Below are 15338 nucleotides of genomic sequence, written 5' to 3'. Positions count from 1 at the left end.
TTGTGTTTTTTAAACACAACAGGCTACAGGCTTCTATAATTTAGCAAGTCACATAGCCTTCCTGGAGCCCTTTCCACAAGAGCCCCCTTACTGCACCCAGATCAGCTCATACCAGTTATGACACCAGACTGTGTAGACTCTCCCAGCCCCACTAACAAAAAAAGTCTATAAAGATTCACAAGGTTTTCCGATTAAAACATGACATGAATCCAACAGCACATTATTGAGATTAAATCTATCTAATTCAAATTGCCACGGAGGTTATTTAATGCCATCATAACCACCTGTGAAAGTATTCAAGAGTACTTCCTTTCCCCAAGAAAAGGTTAAAACATTAGTCATTTCTGCTTTCCAAGCTACTGGAAACAAAACAATAAACATAAAAAAATACAAAGGAAAACTCTCTCCAATAAAGATTCTGCTAGAGGTAGAGATTTAAAGCAGCATATCTTTTAAGCAGTTCTTTTAACTCCAGCTATCAGGGAACAAAATTGGTGTTAATCTGAAATTACATTAACAGCTGCTGCTTACAATACTGAAGACACAGACCACGGGCAGTAATTTATCCCTGAATTTTATATTCAAAATTTCCCACGGTAATACCATCATGACAGTTTTACTAGTATCTAATTTTTTAACAAAAAAAAAGTGCTTGCTTTTGTAATCCAGGTAATTTAAAGAAAAGACATTATTGTAAACATCTCACTGACAGACTGTATTCACTTCTAGTTTAAAATCGTACATTTCAAACGGGCAGATTTTATTCTTATTTCCCCATTTTCCTAGCAGTACCTTTAATAAAGGCTTTTGTGCCTCGCTTAAGAGTGCTGAGATCTTCTACATTTCAGAGTGATTCATGATAAGTATGCTTTCAAATAACGTTCAGTTTAGTGTGCCCAAAAGATCCATTTCTCAGTTACCTGAATGCATTTTACCAGCCTGTGATCTTATTAAATTTAACGTTTCATAAAAACAAAACGTTTGTTGCTTCTCTCAATTCAGCTGAGCTAGCAAAAAAATAATCTGAATGATAAAAGGGTACACATTTTATGTAGGGACTGCTTAGGTCCAAAGTGAACAAAAGTCCCAATTCCAGGTGCTGAATGTGGCAGAGGATCCTCAGACTCTTCTAAAAATAACCTGTGCAGTGCACACAGAACAGAAAGATTTGGGGGGACTTCAATACTAGTAGTCATGAACATGGTGGACTTGGCAATAGAAAGCTTCATGAAGACCACTGGAGATAGAGTTTTTTCTACTGAAAGACAATTCTGGGCTTCAAGGAAAAAGTATACTTGAAGACATTTCCTCCTTTTTTACTTTTGTAGTACAAATATGCACAGCATAGTATATTTCTGAAAAAGCGATAGACGTATTAAGAAAATAGATGCTATTTCTAAATTTTGTTAGGAATAAGAAGGCACCACTGATTTGAGGTTGTGTCCTGTCATTGGGATAGTTGATTTCGAGTTGTTTATTTCAGCATTTGCTCTTATTAAGCTTTTTTTCCTGCCGATACCACTTGAGAACGTTACTGTGGTTTACGGACCACAAACAAGACACATTCATAGTAGTATTTCATCATGGAGAGATCATTCACAGTATATGTTGACAAGACAGATTCTTTTTCCACCTGGAATGCAAACAATAATCATAATGATGATGATGACCATGATGCTAACACAAACACTGTGACAGGCACTATTTTAAACATATTCTGTATATTAATTCATTTATTACATACAAATACCCCAAGATTGGCATTATTAGTAATCCTAACTTTACAAAAAACAGATTGCTCAAGGTCACACTACTAAGTGGTAGAACTGGGATTCAAACTCAGACAGTCTAACACCAGAGCCTGAGCTCTGAGCTCAACATATTACTCGGGTATGTTGCTTTTCTTTTTCTTTCTTTCTCTTCTTTCTTGTCTTTCTCAATCTCTCTCTCCTTTTTTTCCTTGAGACAGAGAGGGAGAGAGAACAAGTTTGGGAGGCGCAGAAGAAGAAGTAAAGAATCTTAAGCAGGCTCTATGCACAGCATGGAGCCCCGTGATCCCAGACACTTAACCAACTGAGCCACCCAGACACCCCAACTTCTCTTTATTTTTAAGAACAAACCTGTTGTTGATTTTTTAAATGACTGGAATGCTTTTAAATAAACACACAATTAAAACAAGTCAAAGTTTCATAAAACCTTATAATCACACATGATAAAAAAGAAATTAAGACTACAAAAGTACATATAGTGACCGAATACCCCTGCCCTCCCACCTCTGCTTCTCCAGACCCTTGTGTACTTGGTATCTGTGAGTCTGCAGGAGCCAATGTCACGATCATGGTCAGCTACAATGTACTGAAAGGTGACTGACTACACCAGAGATTATTTCCCTTCACATATACCTTATGCCAAATCCTTATAATTCTAAAACCTGAGTACATATTATTTTCACTTTATGAATGAGAAAACAAGCTAAGAGCTAAAGCCAGTAACTGTCCTAATATTAAAGCTTTGGAAGTGAAAGCGTGGCTACACTTCATTCCACCCTTACCTCCACCTGGAATCCATATTGTAGAACAACGTTTTTTATATCTTCATAGCTCAATTCTATGGAAAGTTCATTTGCCAAATTTTCAAAGTGGTACAGCAGAGGACCTATGGTTAAAAGATATTATGAATGAATTACTTAAATATAAACATGCACTAGTTGCTGTGTTAGATACAACTCCAAGCGGAATTGTAAGCTGGGTAGGGGATGAAACGTAAGAAGAAGTCAAGAACGTTTATATCTGCCAAGGGCATGTGTCCAGACCCGAGACTTTGGCCCAGTAGCTGACATCTGAGTGCTGGAGCTGCACTCCTGGGGAGCGAGTCCCTCTGGTATACCAGGACTGCCCTGTGATTCTCCACATCACGGCCTTGCGCCTGTAACTCGTAAGTTACCGAAGGAGCAAATGCATCAGAGAATGCAAAGTCCCTAAATTCCAAAGGTACACTGTAATTATAATTCCTTAAGTAAACGCCCAAAAGCAGCTACAAACTGGACAAGGGTCTTCCAGCTAGCCTGGGTAAGAGAGAGTGTGGGTGTGAAGGCAAGTTCTAGGCAGGGCTTCCTGGGAGGAAGAGGTGACAATGGAGCTGGCTTTGTTAAGTGCTCAGCTCAAACCCCAGCTATAACACTTACTACTTGTGTGCCTGTGGGCAAGCCACTGGCTCTGCTCCATCTAACAGGTAACATCCAATGCACCCAGTGTAGAGAAGGCAGAGTAAATGACAGCAATCACAACTTTTTAAAATGACATTCTCCTTTTACTATTCTCTCATTCCACATGTCCAAGGAACTATCATCTGATTCAAACCAGACTCTTCAATCTTTCAATCTCTCGCATTCTGCCCAATCCATCAGCCTCGTCCAGGCAATACTACCTGAACAGTTTTGCTTCAGGACTAATCTAAACAGTTTTTGGGTTTTTTTTTTTAACCAGTTTTTAACCAGTTCATTGGATTAAGTATAAATACCAGGCCCACCACCCTAAGCCTCATACAATGTGCTAATCACTGGAAATAAGAATAACAACAGGACAGTTTCTCCTCCCAAAAGGCTCATCACTCTGGAACCTACTAAGACTTAAAATGTTTTTCTTCCTCTCCTCTTTTTAACTCTACATAAAACACTAGAAAAAATGATTATGAATGTTTACGTTATTACTCTTTTTCAAAAGACAACAATGGTTCCCTATCAAACTATTCTGTCAAGCTTAACTTCCTGTTAGTTTTCTTAGTACTAGTAAAAATGACAGGAGCTACCATGTACTGAGCACCTGCTGTGTGTCCTAGACCATCCTTAAGCCTTGGAAGCTTTTATAAACATGCAGAGCATCATAGTCTGTCCAGCTCTAAAGTGTATGATGTTTCTGCTCCATTATTTTAAGAGCCTCCAACAATATTGTTTTATTACATCTAAATAAACACACTCCAATGATTCTTACACCCTCAGGTCAAACTGTACCTCTACTCATGCTGCGTCCCACCTAGAGAGCTCCAACTTTCCAACCCAAGCCTCAGCCATGCTCCAAAACCTTGCTGGAATCAAGTTTAATAGAATCCCTTCAAGTTCCTGGCCCTACTGCTCACTCTCTCAATATGCCATACTCTAAAACATTTACTGTAGGGGCGCTTGGGTGGCTCAGTCGGTTAAGCATCCGACTTCAGCTCAGGTCATGATCTCACGGTTCGTGGGTTCGAGCCCCACATCGGGCTCTGTGCTGACAGCTCAGAGCCTAGAGCTGCTTCAGATTCTGTGTCTCCCTCTCTCTCTGCCCCTCCCCCACTCGCTCTGTCTCTCAAAAATAAAACATAAAAAAAATTTTTTTTTTAATTTACTGTAGTGTCACATTGCTCACTAATTATTTTTCATGTAATCTGCACTTTTTTTAACCAGATTACAAAGATAACTACTGTAGTTGTAGGTTTTTAAAAATTTTTTAGAAGTTTATTTATTTTGAGAGAAAGGAGGGAGGGACAGAGAGAGGGGGGAGGAAAAACCCCTCAGTTGGTGTTCAGAAGGGTCAGAAGTGTTTAGGAAGAAATGGGTTTTTCCCCACAGGAAGGAAAAGACTGTGGGTCTTTCTTTTGAGAACTTTCACCTGTTTATTCTTCCAGATGAAGTTTAGATTCACTTCGCTAACTGCCTGCCCTCCACAACTGGGCTGTAAGTGTGTCAGTGCACGCACATGCACACCCGTGCCCGGGGTTTAAAATACAGTACACAGAATGTGTTTAAGGAGCACTGGCCAGCGTGAAAATGGAACAACAGGTTTCCCGAAGGTCACATGTAAACAGTTCTCTTAAAAAGCTCACTAGCCGTTCCTCACCTGAGGAAGACCAGAGTCCTTCAAATCCCCCTCAAAGCAGTTTAGAAATTAACAATATTCCAGCTCTGATTTCATAGAATGTAGACAATATCTGTTATAATTTAACTTGCAATGTAGCTTTTTAGTTACACCGGCAGCTGCCAGTTCTCATTCCATATGAATGAATGAACATTCTAGTCTAGGTCAGCAAGGTGAGGGTGAGATCACCCCCCAGGGGCTATGTGCTCTCAGTTTACTGGTAAAATTAATTTTCTAGGCCCACATGACTGAGGCCAAAACCATGGAATGTCACAAATTTACCACCCCTCCGCGGTATACAGGAGGGCCCTCCCTCTCCGCCCCTCCAAATGAAGAATGATCCAGCCCCAAATGTCAATGGTGCTGCCACTGAGAATCCCTGGGACAGAAGACATTCAAGACCTATTAAGAAGCTTTAGGAGACAGAAGTTGTGGACTGGGTGCTGAAGATGAGAAAGAAGAGGGTAAGGAGGACACACAGTTTTCCAGTTGGGGAGAAATCTGCAGAGATGATGGATCAAAAAAAGACATGGGGTTCTCTTGGATTGTGAGGTATCCAAACTGGTAGAGAGTGGCTCAGCACATAACAGAGACATGTGGAACGGAGAGATGAAAGAACAGGGGAAGCCACAGTAAGAGTCATATTTCGTCAAGGATGAGCACATGACATCGGAAGTGAGAGACACCGTTCTGCACAGACATCTGGAGCACACCACTATTCACGGAATATTCACTCTGAGCTAATTATTATTATCTGTATTTTTTTAATTCCTTTTTTAGAGAGAGAGAGCACAAGTGGGGGCGAGAGGACAGAGGGAGAGAGAATCTTAAGCAGGCTCAATGCTCAGCGCAGAGCCTGACGTGGGGCTCAATCCCACGACTCTGCAATTAAGACATAAGCCTAAATTAAGAGTCAGACACTTGACTGGGCCACGTAGGCACCCTGAGATAATTATTTTTAAAATTCTTCAGCTTATACGTTTAAAGAATTTTACTTGGAAAATACTAACCTTCAGAATGACTATTTTTAAGGACTGTGCTTCTCCATTATTCCAATTCTCAGAATTGCTTTGAAACTCCGGTAAGAAGATCTCCTCGCTGACCTCCCACTAACCAATGTGCCCTATTCCCTCTGGTGCCTGTGACAAATCACAACGGAGCCCAGCACATCCATTCTTACCAAACAATATGCTTATGCAGGGACAATTTTATTTGTTCCAGGCAGTTATAAGCTCCAGGACCTCCAGGACCCCCCTTTAAGTAACAGCTAGTTACTTAAAGCAAGACTCAGTTTCTTCAACGATAAAGACAGCAGACATACCATTTCAACATAGGGTTGTTTTCAGATTAAATAAGGTTACAAGTGGCTAACACACCACCTAACCCCCAGTGAGCAAATACCCAATAGGTGATACAGTTGACCCTTGAACAACAAAGGTCTGGGCTGCACAGATCCACTTACACACATTTTGTTTTGTTGATAAATACGTGTCAGTGAGACTTAATGTACTCAGTGTATTTTTTCTTCCTTATAATTTTTTTAACTAATAAATGTTTATTAATTTTTTAGAGAGAGAGAAAGAGAGTGAGGGAAACTCAGAATCCAAAGCAGGCTCCAGGCTCTGAACTATCAGCACTGAGCCTGACACGGGACTTGAACGCACAAACTGGTAGACAATGACCTGAGCTGAAGTTGGGTGCTGAACCACCTGAGCCACCCACATGCCCCGTCTTCCTTATAATTTTCTTAATAACATTTTCTTTTCTTTAGCCTACTTTACTATAAGAATACAATATATAATAACATGTAATATACAAAATATGTGTTAACTACATTATCAGTAGGATTCTGGTCAACAGCAGGCTATTAGCAGTTAAGTTTGGGGGAGCTCAAAAGTTATATCCAGATTTAAAACAAATTTTTTTTAATGTTTTTATTTATTTCTGAGAGAGAGAGAGCGTGAGCAGGGGAGGGTCAGAGAGAGGGGGAGACACAGAATCTGAAGCAGGCTCCAGGCTCTGAGCTGTCAGCAGAGCCCAACGCAGGGCTCGAACCCACGAACTGTGAGATCATGACCCGAGCCGAAGTCAGACGCTTAACTGACTGAGCCACCCAGGCGCCCCAAAAGTTATATGTAGATTTTTTATTGTACAAGGGGTCAGCATCCCTCTTTTCAACGGTCAACTGTATTACATTTCAGTGACTCCTTGGGAAATTTTTAAAGAAATCTGCTTTAAAGAAGTGACTACTTTTAAAGAGGATCTAAGGTTTGAGATCATTGTTTCAGATAATGGCTACATTTTACAACTACTCTCATTTGCCCCATGAAATTTTAAAGAGAAGTTTCAAAAGACCTATTACTGCCTCTAGTCTGAGTCCTGATGGCAAAATCTGTGGTCAAGTCCGGTCATTCAAAAGAGAGCACAGGACAGAACCAACAACAAAACTAGACCAAACCTGAAGGCCACAGACTCAAACAAGGTGTATCTGTCCTCTTATGTTGTATATTAACCCTCATCTTGAAAATCTTTATATTCTAGTCATTATGTCTATTTTTTTAAGTTTATTTACTTATTTTGAGAGAGAGCAGGAACAAGGGAGGGACAGAGAGAGACAGAGTGAGAGAGAATCCCAAGCAGGCTCCGCACTGTCAGCGCAGAGCTCAATCCCGCAAACTCTGAAATCACGACCTAAGCCGAAATCAAAAGTCGGACGCCTAACTGACTGAGTCCCCAGGTGCCCCTAGCCATTATGTCTTTCTTAACATGGATTATACATCTCACTAATAAAGACAAGTATATTTACCTTGATATTATTATTCTCCCTTTATTTTAAAGGAGGAGGATAAAACTGGTTACTTCCTCTAGATGCTGGATGGGAATATTCATCACCTAGTAGTAGGATGCAGTAAAAAGGTTTTTGCATAAATGAAATGATACTCTCTCTTAAACTCAGGGCAGTCCTGAAAATCACCATACCTACTCTTTTCCCACTATGTGTATGTACCTCGGAGGAAGTTTCTATGGGGGAGGTTAAGTGCTTTCTTCAAATGAAAACATCTGAAAGAAAAAAGAACACTTCCATCTTGACAGATTGCTGTTGTGATGGAGGGAGGGTGGGGACAATGATTATCATCAGAGTAATAATTCGTACTGTGAGGATGACCTAGCAGAAGACACAACTTTTAGGGTTCCCTCCACTCTCAGAGGAACTGCACTACTAACTAGGGTAGTGTCTACAGGAAGCTGCACAACTTAACTAACTATAACCTTTGTGGACATTTGTTACTGTCAAATTACCAAACAGAGAATAGCTCTAAGTACTCAGATAAATGTATGAGAGTCTAATAAATACTGAGGAACTTACCTAGATTGATCCAAATTCCACCTGGCTTGAGTATTTTCCATATTGTGTCAATGTAATCAATTACATTGTGAGCTGTGTCTATGAAGAAACAGGTAGCAATGCAGTCCCAGGTATCTAGTGAAGGAAAACCAAATTACTACATTTAATTATGTTATTCTGCCTTTTCTTTTAATTAATTCTATAAATGTATCAGCTAGCTCTTAAGAGACTGTGAATACTTCATTTAACTGGAGGAATACAGAAGCTAAACTCTTCCACTCAAGTCTGTAATTAGGGTAATCAAACAATCATTTATGAGATACTTTGCAATTCATAAAAGTTTTTATTAAGAATTTGATAATCAACTCCGAAACCATTTTTGATAACCTATATAACTAGTATCTTTAACAAAAGGTACTTGTAAGAGTTTTATAATCTACTCAGGGCCTAGCCTTCGTTTCAAATCAGTTAAGATGAAGTAGTAGTTATTTGAATTTTACACTGTGATTTAAGCCAGTGTTAACCACCAAGTGTGGCAAGTTTCAGAAAGACCGTAGGTACTTGTCGTCAAGTGAGAAACGAATGACATCAGATACTCAATCAATACCACCAGTGCTCCAGATACTGGCCGGTGGAAAAGTGGGGGCAGGTGGTCAAGGGAACCCACTGGAGAGCAGTGTTTGGAGGCCGCGGCCCAGGACAGGGACAGAGGCTGAAGTGCAGACAGGCCTCTGTACGAATGCTGGCCTGATAAAGGTACGCATCCAGCCGAGGAAGACCTTCACCATCAGCCCTCCCCAACCCTGCTGCAGAACAATGTCTCCTGGACTCGCCTAACTCATGTTTTCCATGATCTCACCTCTATTTTGAGGCCTCGTTCTAACCCATCCCCAGCACCCAACATCTTCCGTATCGCTCTTTCCACCTTCAGAGTACAGGTTTTCCCAGTGTCAGCATTCAGGGAAAAAGAAACAAAAACCTGACTCTCTTATTACTCCCCTCCTCCAATCCCTCTAGTGGCATCCCCCCTGAGTATAATCAAACCCTCCCCAGCCTCCCAGTGTGGTGCCCATGCTCACTACACCCCAGCCAGAGTGGCCTCTCGCTCTCCCTAAGCAGAACAAGCGCCCCTCTCCACTCTGAATCCTTCTTCCCTCCCCACCCCTTCCGTCTGCAACATTTCCCCCACGGATCTAATGGCTTGCCTCTTCACTTTTTCTAGGTTTTCCACTCAACATTCTTATTAAGTTTTGCTTGGAAAGGCCTTCCCTAACAACTCCATGAACAGCAGCCCGTCCCCACCACTCTGTATCGTTGTCACCTGCCTTAGTATTCTTCCTCACAACGTTCATGTTGCTGCCTCTCAGTCCCTATTAGAATAGAAATCCCCTATACAGCAGCTTCATTTTGCTCCCTGCTCTCATTCCAATGCCTAGAACATACCTAGGACTTGGCAGGTGCTCAAATTAAGTATCTGTTGAATGAAAGATGTTACTGACCTCTGAGCATTCTACTTTTCTTCTTCCTTTCACTGCCAATCCACTTCCTCCTCGCCTCTTTCTTCATTATCGTCTCCTTTTCTCTAAAGCTAGCTCAAACTTCACAGTTTGCCCAGGTGACATCCAGACTTCATAATCTAATTATAAAGGTCTTCCACAGTCTGGAACCAACCTACTTTTCTAGCCGTATCTCGCATTAAACTCCCAAACCAACCTCTTTCCCTTCTAGTCAGAGTGTGTCACCGTCTCTCATTACCTTATTCATTCACCCCTTTGTACCTCTGTCTCCCTATTCTTGAAGTCACAGCCTTCTCTCTACAAAGAACTTCTTTCCCACACTCATCTACTTTTATCTTTACTGTACTCACTACTCACTAAAATTTGTTTACACATCATCTTACATTAATAGACCCAACAGATTTCAAATTTCCTAATTGTGGAATCCTATCCTTTATATTTCCCATCATTACCTTATATATGACTTTGAATATCCTAAATTGTCACTGAAGTATACCTTATATTCTACTATCAGAATGAATGACCAAAACTTTGCCTTAGTATAAAATTAGCTCATTAAATTTAGAATAAATGACAAGACCTTTTAAATGTTTGTTTTGCACTTACTGCATTCTGAGTATATCTCCTGAAAATCTCCGGCTGTCATCGAAAAGTTGGAACCAGGGGGAAGACTGTGGGGATCAACATCAGGGAAAAAGATGGGTCGAATCTGATCTGCTGACCTCCGGTTATTGCTAAACTGATGAATCCAAGGATAAAGCTTGTATTTATTAATTTCAGAACATCTGCAAAACAGGAGCATAGAATTCAGTGTTAACTAAAAATTTCACCAAGAAAATCCACTCTAAACACGAAAATATAATCTGATTGAAGAGTTACTTATAAAGCTCATTAATACGTAGAAGTGTTACCACTACACCCCACCTAATTATCTGAAAATGCACATATACATGTAGATGGGCAACCAATCATGAATTAAAAGACAGGAAAAAAAAATTAAAGTAAATTCAGAAATATAAATGTGTCGTTCACTCACATCTTAAAAAATCTATTTCCAAACTTCAAACTCAAGTTAAAAAACAGTCCAACTATTTTCTTAGAAAAGTGGTATGGGTTTCGTTTGCTACCCAACTATTCTAATTCTCTCCTCTTTACATCCTCACCACTCCCTAACTCATACTGCCACCAAGACAACATAGTATTTAATTTAAACAAGGCAGCTAGTTCTTTTTTCCCAATGCAACTCTTCTGACTTTAAAAATAAAAACCCTTTTCCACTATTTTCTGAAAGAGGCCACAGAAATTCTGAGAGATGTTTCCAACTCAGTCATATGAGCATACTTGGCCATTTTATAAGAATCCGATTGAGGGAAAAAGTTACGACTGCTACACTGAACTCTGATTCCACTAAAGAAACCAATAGGTGGAGAAGTTTAGGGAAGAGAAAAAAAAACACTACTTCCCGGATCATACATACAGTCTTGAAATTCTGCACAGGAAGCATTTGTTTCATGGGCCATCCCACCATTTTCTAAAACGTCACTTATCCATCCTGTTTCAACATTCTGTTAATTAGGAACTGATTAAAAGTGGTACTTTGTATAAGCAACTTGATGCTAATATAACAATTACGATACATATAATCAAACACTATTTATCTTCAAATTCGGAATTGCTCAAAAATAGGTAAGTCAATCTGATTCTGAGAAATTACTATTTCCAGCAAAAAGTAAATTAAATACCTGTTGAGTACAAAGTTGGAAGAAAAGAGCATAAAAAAACTCCATTCATTTCCTTGACAAGCATAACCTAGCATAGCTATTTCCCAGGCCAGTCTTCCTAGTCCAGCACCAGGTACCAGAATATTTACTTTAGAAGGATCCCTGAAATGAAATAAGGCAATTATGTCCAACCCCTCAAAGAAAGAAAGAAAAAAAAAAAAAAAAGACAAAATCCACATTAACTAAAGACTTAGATATTCAATAAGTTCACTCAAGACTCTGACTTCTTAAAATTGAGAAGTACTTCTAAATATAAATGAAAAAATAAGAGTATGAGGAATTATCACATGTTCAGATATCAGATGAGAGTTTTATGCTCTAAATATTTTTCAGGCAAAAAGGAGTCACCTTATATCTAAAGACTTATGAAGATACTCATATTCCTAAGTAGCTTTCACCTGAACAACAACTATCTTAAGAAGATAATTTATCAAAGGAAGGGATCCCAATACACACACAGATTGAACAAAACTATTTTATCATGAAACAGTAGAACAAAACATTATTTCCAAATTCTATTAACAAATACAATGTGTTGTATGACTAAGCAGATAAAAGATGTGTAGATTTTAATGTGTTAGGTATTATCTGTAAGATCCTATATATTTTAGCTGGCAAAAGAATTTGGAGGGAGGTATTCTCAAGGGCAAAATGAGGAATTACCTACCAACTGAGCATAGATAATGGCAAGTATGTCACACCAAACCACAGGCTCTCTGTTTATTAGCATCACACTGCAGTCACAAGTTCTCTTCATTCTAACATCCACCATCCCTACCTTCAAATGGCTCAAAAGCCTTAGCAAAGCAAGGGAGTTTCTCAGGAATACCAGTCAGTCAATAGAGCTCTAGGGCAACGAAAATGATATTGTTATAGAAATCAGAAATCAGCTGTCATCACGTCAGTTAAGAAGGAATTTCACTATTATCTGCATTCTCCAAATTTAGTTCATAAATCCAGGGACACCCGGGTAGCTCAGTCTGGTAAGCATCTGACTTTGGCTCAAGTCATGATCTCACGGTCTGTGGGTTCAAGCTTTGCATCGGGCTCTGTGCTGACGGCTTAGAGCCCAGAGCCTGCTTCGGATTCTGTGTCTCCCTCTTCTCTCTGCCCCTGTGCCGCTCATGCTCAGTCCCTCTCAAAAGTAAACATTAAAAAACTTTATAAAAAAATAAATTTCCAATTTCCAAATCTATTCCTATTCTTTTTTAAATCTTTATACTACATGGTCTTTAAGTTTGGTGTGCTCCCAACAGCAACAGGTCTTTTTACTAGTGGCCCATACGGTAACCTCGGCATTTCCCATTCTGAAATGAAAAAGAAACAAACAGGACTTTGGGGCTTTTGAAAATTCAGTCTACAAATAGAGTAACATGGGAATTTGTCTAGGGTCATCCAGTCTGAACATATTATATATGTATCTGCATAAAAACCTTAACCAAGTCTCGAGTTTCACTATTTAATCTTTTATGTACAATAAGGCATAACCAAGATTTGCTAAAACTGATTTCTGACAAGTAGGCTTGTTATGATTAGTAGACACTGTTTAGTATTTGACAGGAGCACAACTGACACAAGTTGCCAGAGAACAGTTTTCACTAAAAAAATGCCTTCTTGTTCCAGATTACACACAATGTCTATGTGTGAACACTTTTTTTTCTTTTTTTGTTTTGTTTTTAGAGAGAGAATGTGCAAGCAAGAGAGAAGGGCAGAGGGAGAGGAAGAGAGAGAAAGAGGGAAGGAAGGAGGGAGGGAGGGAGGGAGAGAGGGTCCCAAGCAGGCTCCACACTCAGCACGAAGCCTAATGTGGAGCTCAATCCCATAGTCCTGAGATCATGACCCAAACTGAAATCAAGACTCGGATGCTCAACCGACTGAGCCTCCCAGGTGCCCCAACATTTTAATTTTTAATTGACTTAACAGATTAAATTTTTTTTTTTTTTTAACTTTTAAGTAATCTGTACCCCCAACATGGGGCTCGGACTAACAACCACAAGATCAAGAGTCAGACGCTTTTCTGACTGAGCCCCAGGCACCTTTGATTCATTCATTTCCTCTCCCTATCAGACCCACCAAAACCCTTACTCTCCCAGAATTACGTCTTTTTTTTCCTCTCAGTTCCTGTCTGCCCAATCAAAACATCCATTTTCCCCAAGTGACTGTTCTCACCTTAGATTTAAAAACAAAACCAAAGTAATGCAACAAAAAGTAAATGATGTGGAAGTTATAGAGTATTTAAACTGTTATAAGAATAATCACTAATCATTTCTGAATGGCTAATGACCTGAGTACTGAATAAGCTGAATATTAGCATGAAAAAATTATAAATCATGCTAACCCTAAGGGACAGTTGTGTTAATAACATTGCTGACAATTATTTTGTTCACTGTGAAACTAAACTTTATGACCAGAATCTCCCCACCTAAAAAGGCCCATAGAACTCTCTACCCCCACCTTGTGGCAGAAAGTGCTGTCCGAAACTATTAAAAGGCTATCTTCAAGCCATGGAATGCAGATTATATATCAACCCAGATTAAGGGTTGGCAGAGGTCATGATAGATCTACTATTATACACTATCTATTTCTGTGGGCATATAAAAGACACATTAAAATAAATCCAAAGAATTGAAAAAATAATAAAAAATCAAGCAATGAATGAGTGACATGTAGAGGATTTTTCCCTAAATTTTTGTCCTTAGCTAGATCTCGTTTTCATCGGGTGATTATAGGAGGGATATTAACTGCATAATGGAAAGCCCCTCTAATTTAAAGTGTATGACTCTAAAGTATACTAAAAGGCGGTTTCCACTAGGACTCCATGTCAACTCCAGGGCATTTCAATGAAGAAAGTTCTGTAGAAAAGAAGAGAACTAGATAGAAGTCTACATACAGACCTTTAGGGTGAGGTGACTAAACGTGACTGAAGCTTGGAAAACCAGGACTGGAGGCATAATACACGTGGCTGCGGGGGTCGTGAGCAAAGAAACGTTAGGTGGCAGGTTTACCTGGCTAGTCAGGTCCGCCTGGGGGGAAGCAGTGCATTTTCTACCAATGTGACACCCAGGAAAAGCAGGGATCGTTTTGACGGTTTACCCCAGACAAGCAAGAGTGAAGCGCGGACTCCTGTAAGGACAGGCCCGGGGCCCCCGCGTGGCTAGAGGCCGCGCCTTGTGCCTGTGCCGCACTCTGCGCTCCGGCCATCATGGGCAGTAAATGCTCCTCTGGAGAGAGGCTTCCCTGATGGTACACAGAGCGATTTGCGGGCCGCAGGCGGGGGGATCAGCCAGTTCCAACACACACGACTCTCTCTCGTGTCAGCACGACCCCTGGAGGTCAGGAGCATGCACGACCCTCAAGCACTGGGAGTGTTCGGTCCTGCTTGAACTGTGGCAGTTCTCGGTGCCATACGGTAAAAGCCACTGGCCACCTATGGTCACTGGCCACCTATGGTCACTAGCCACCTATGGCCACTCAACACTTAAAATGTGGCTTGTCCGAGCTGAGAGGTGCAAGTGTGAAACGGATGCCAGATTTCAAAGAGCCAGTATAAAAAAGGAGTGTAAAATACCTCATTAATCATCTCACAAACTGATTATATGCTGGAATAACACTTCAGGTAAACTGGGTTACTAAAGTACATTATTAATTTCACCTGTGACTTTTTATGTGGTTCTTACAAAATTTAAAATAACATATACGGCTTCCATTTTATTTCTATTGACTGGCGTGCTTCACAGAGAAATAGTAAGAACACAATTTTGAGCAAAAGCCACTTGTGAAATGATACCACAGTTCATTCTGT

The 15338-nt window shown here is 40.1% G+C and overlaps 1 protein-coding gene across 3 annotated transcripts in view; it reads right to left on the bottom strand.

The window, feature by feature from the left end:
- Positions 1–15338, bottom strand: part of CARNMT1 (carnosine N-methyltransferase 1) — a 34435-nt gene continuing 19097 nt past the window's right edge. For all 3 annotated transcript variants that reach the window (XM_039219464.1, XM_039219465.1, XM_039219466.1), the window contains exons 4-8: positions 11498–11638; positions 10362–10540; positions 8260–8373; positions 2552–2655; positions 1–1633 (exon numbers count right to left, since the gene is read on the bottom strand). In XM_039219464.1, the coding sequence (XP_039075395.1) occupies positions 1532–1633; positions 2552–2655; positions 8260–8373; positions 10362–10540; positions 11498–11638 (640 nt within the window). In that variant the 3' untranslated portion in view covers positions 1–1531. The remainder of the gene's footprint in view (positions 1634–2551; positions 2656–8259; positions 8374–10361; positions 10541–11497; positions 11639–15338) is intronic.

This window comes from Hyaena hyaena, unplaced genomic scaffold, assembly GCF_003009895.1.
Source record: "Hyaena hyaena isolate Hyena2069 unplaced genomic scaffold, ASM300989v1 scaffold_819, whole genome shotgun sequence".
In the NCBI taxonomy this organism is placed as follows: Eukaryota; Metazoa; Chordata; class Mammalia; order Carnivora; family Hyaenidae; genus Hyaena; species Hyaena hyaena.
The sequence above is the reverse complement of the archived record's forward strand: the minus strand, read 5'-3'. Positions and strand labels throughout refer to the sequence as shown.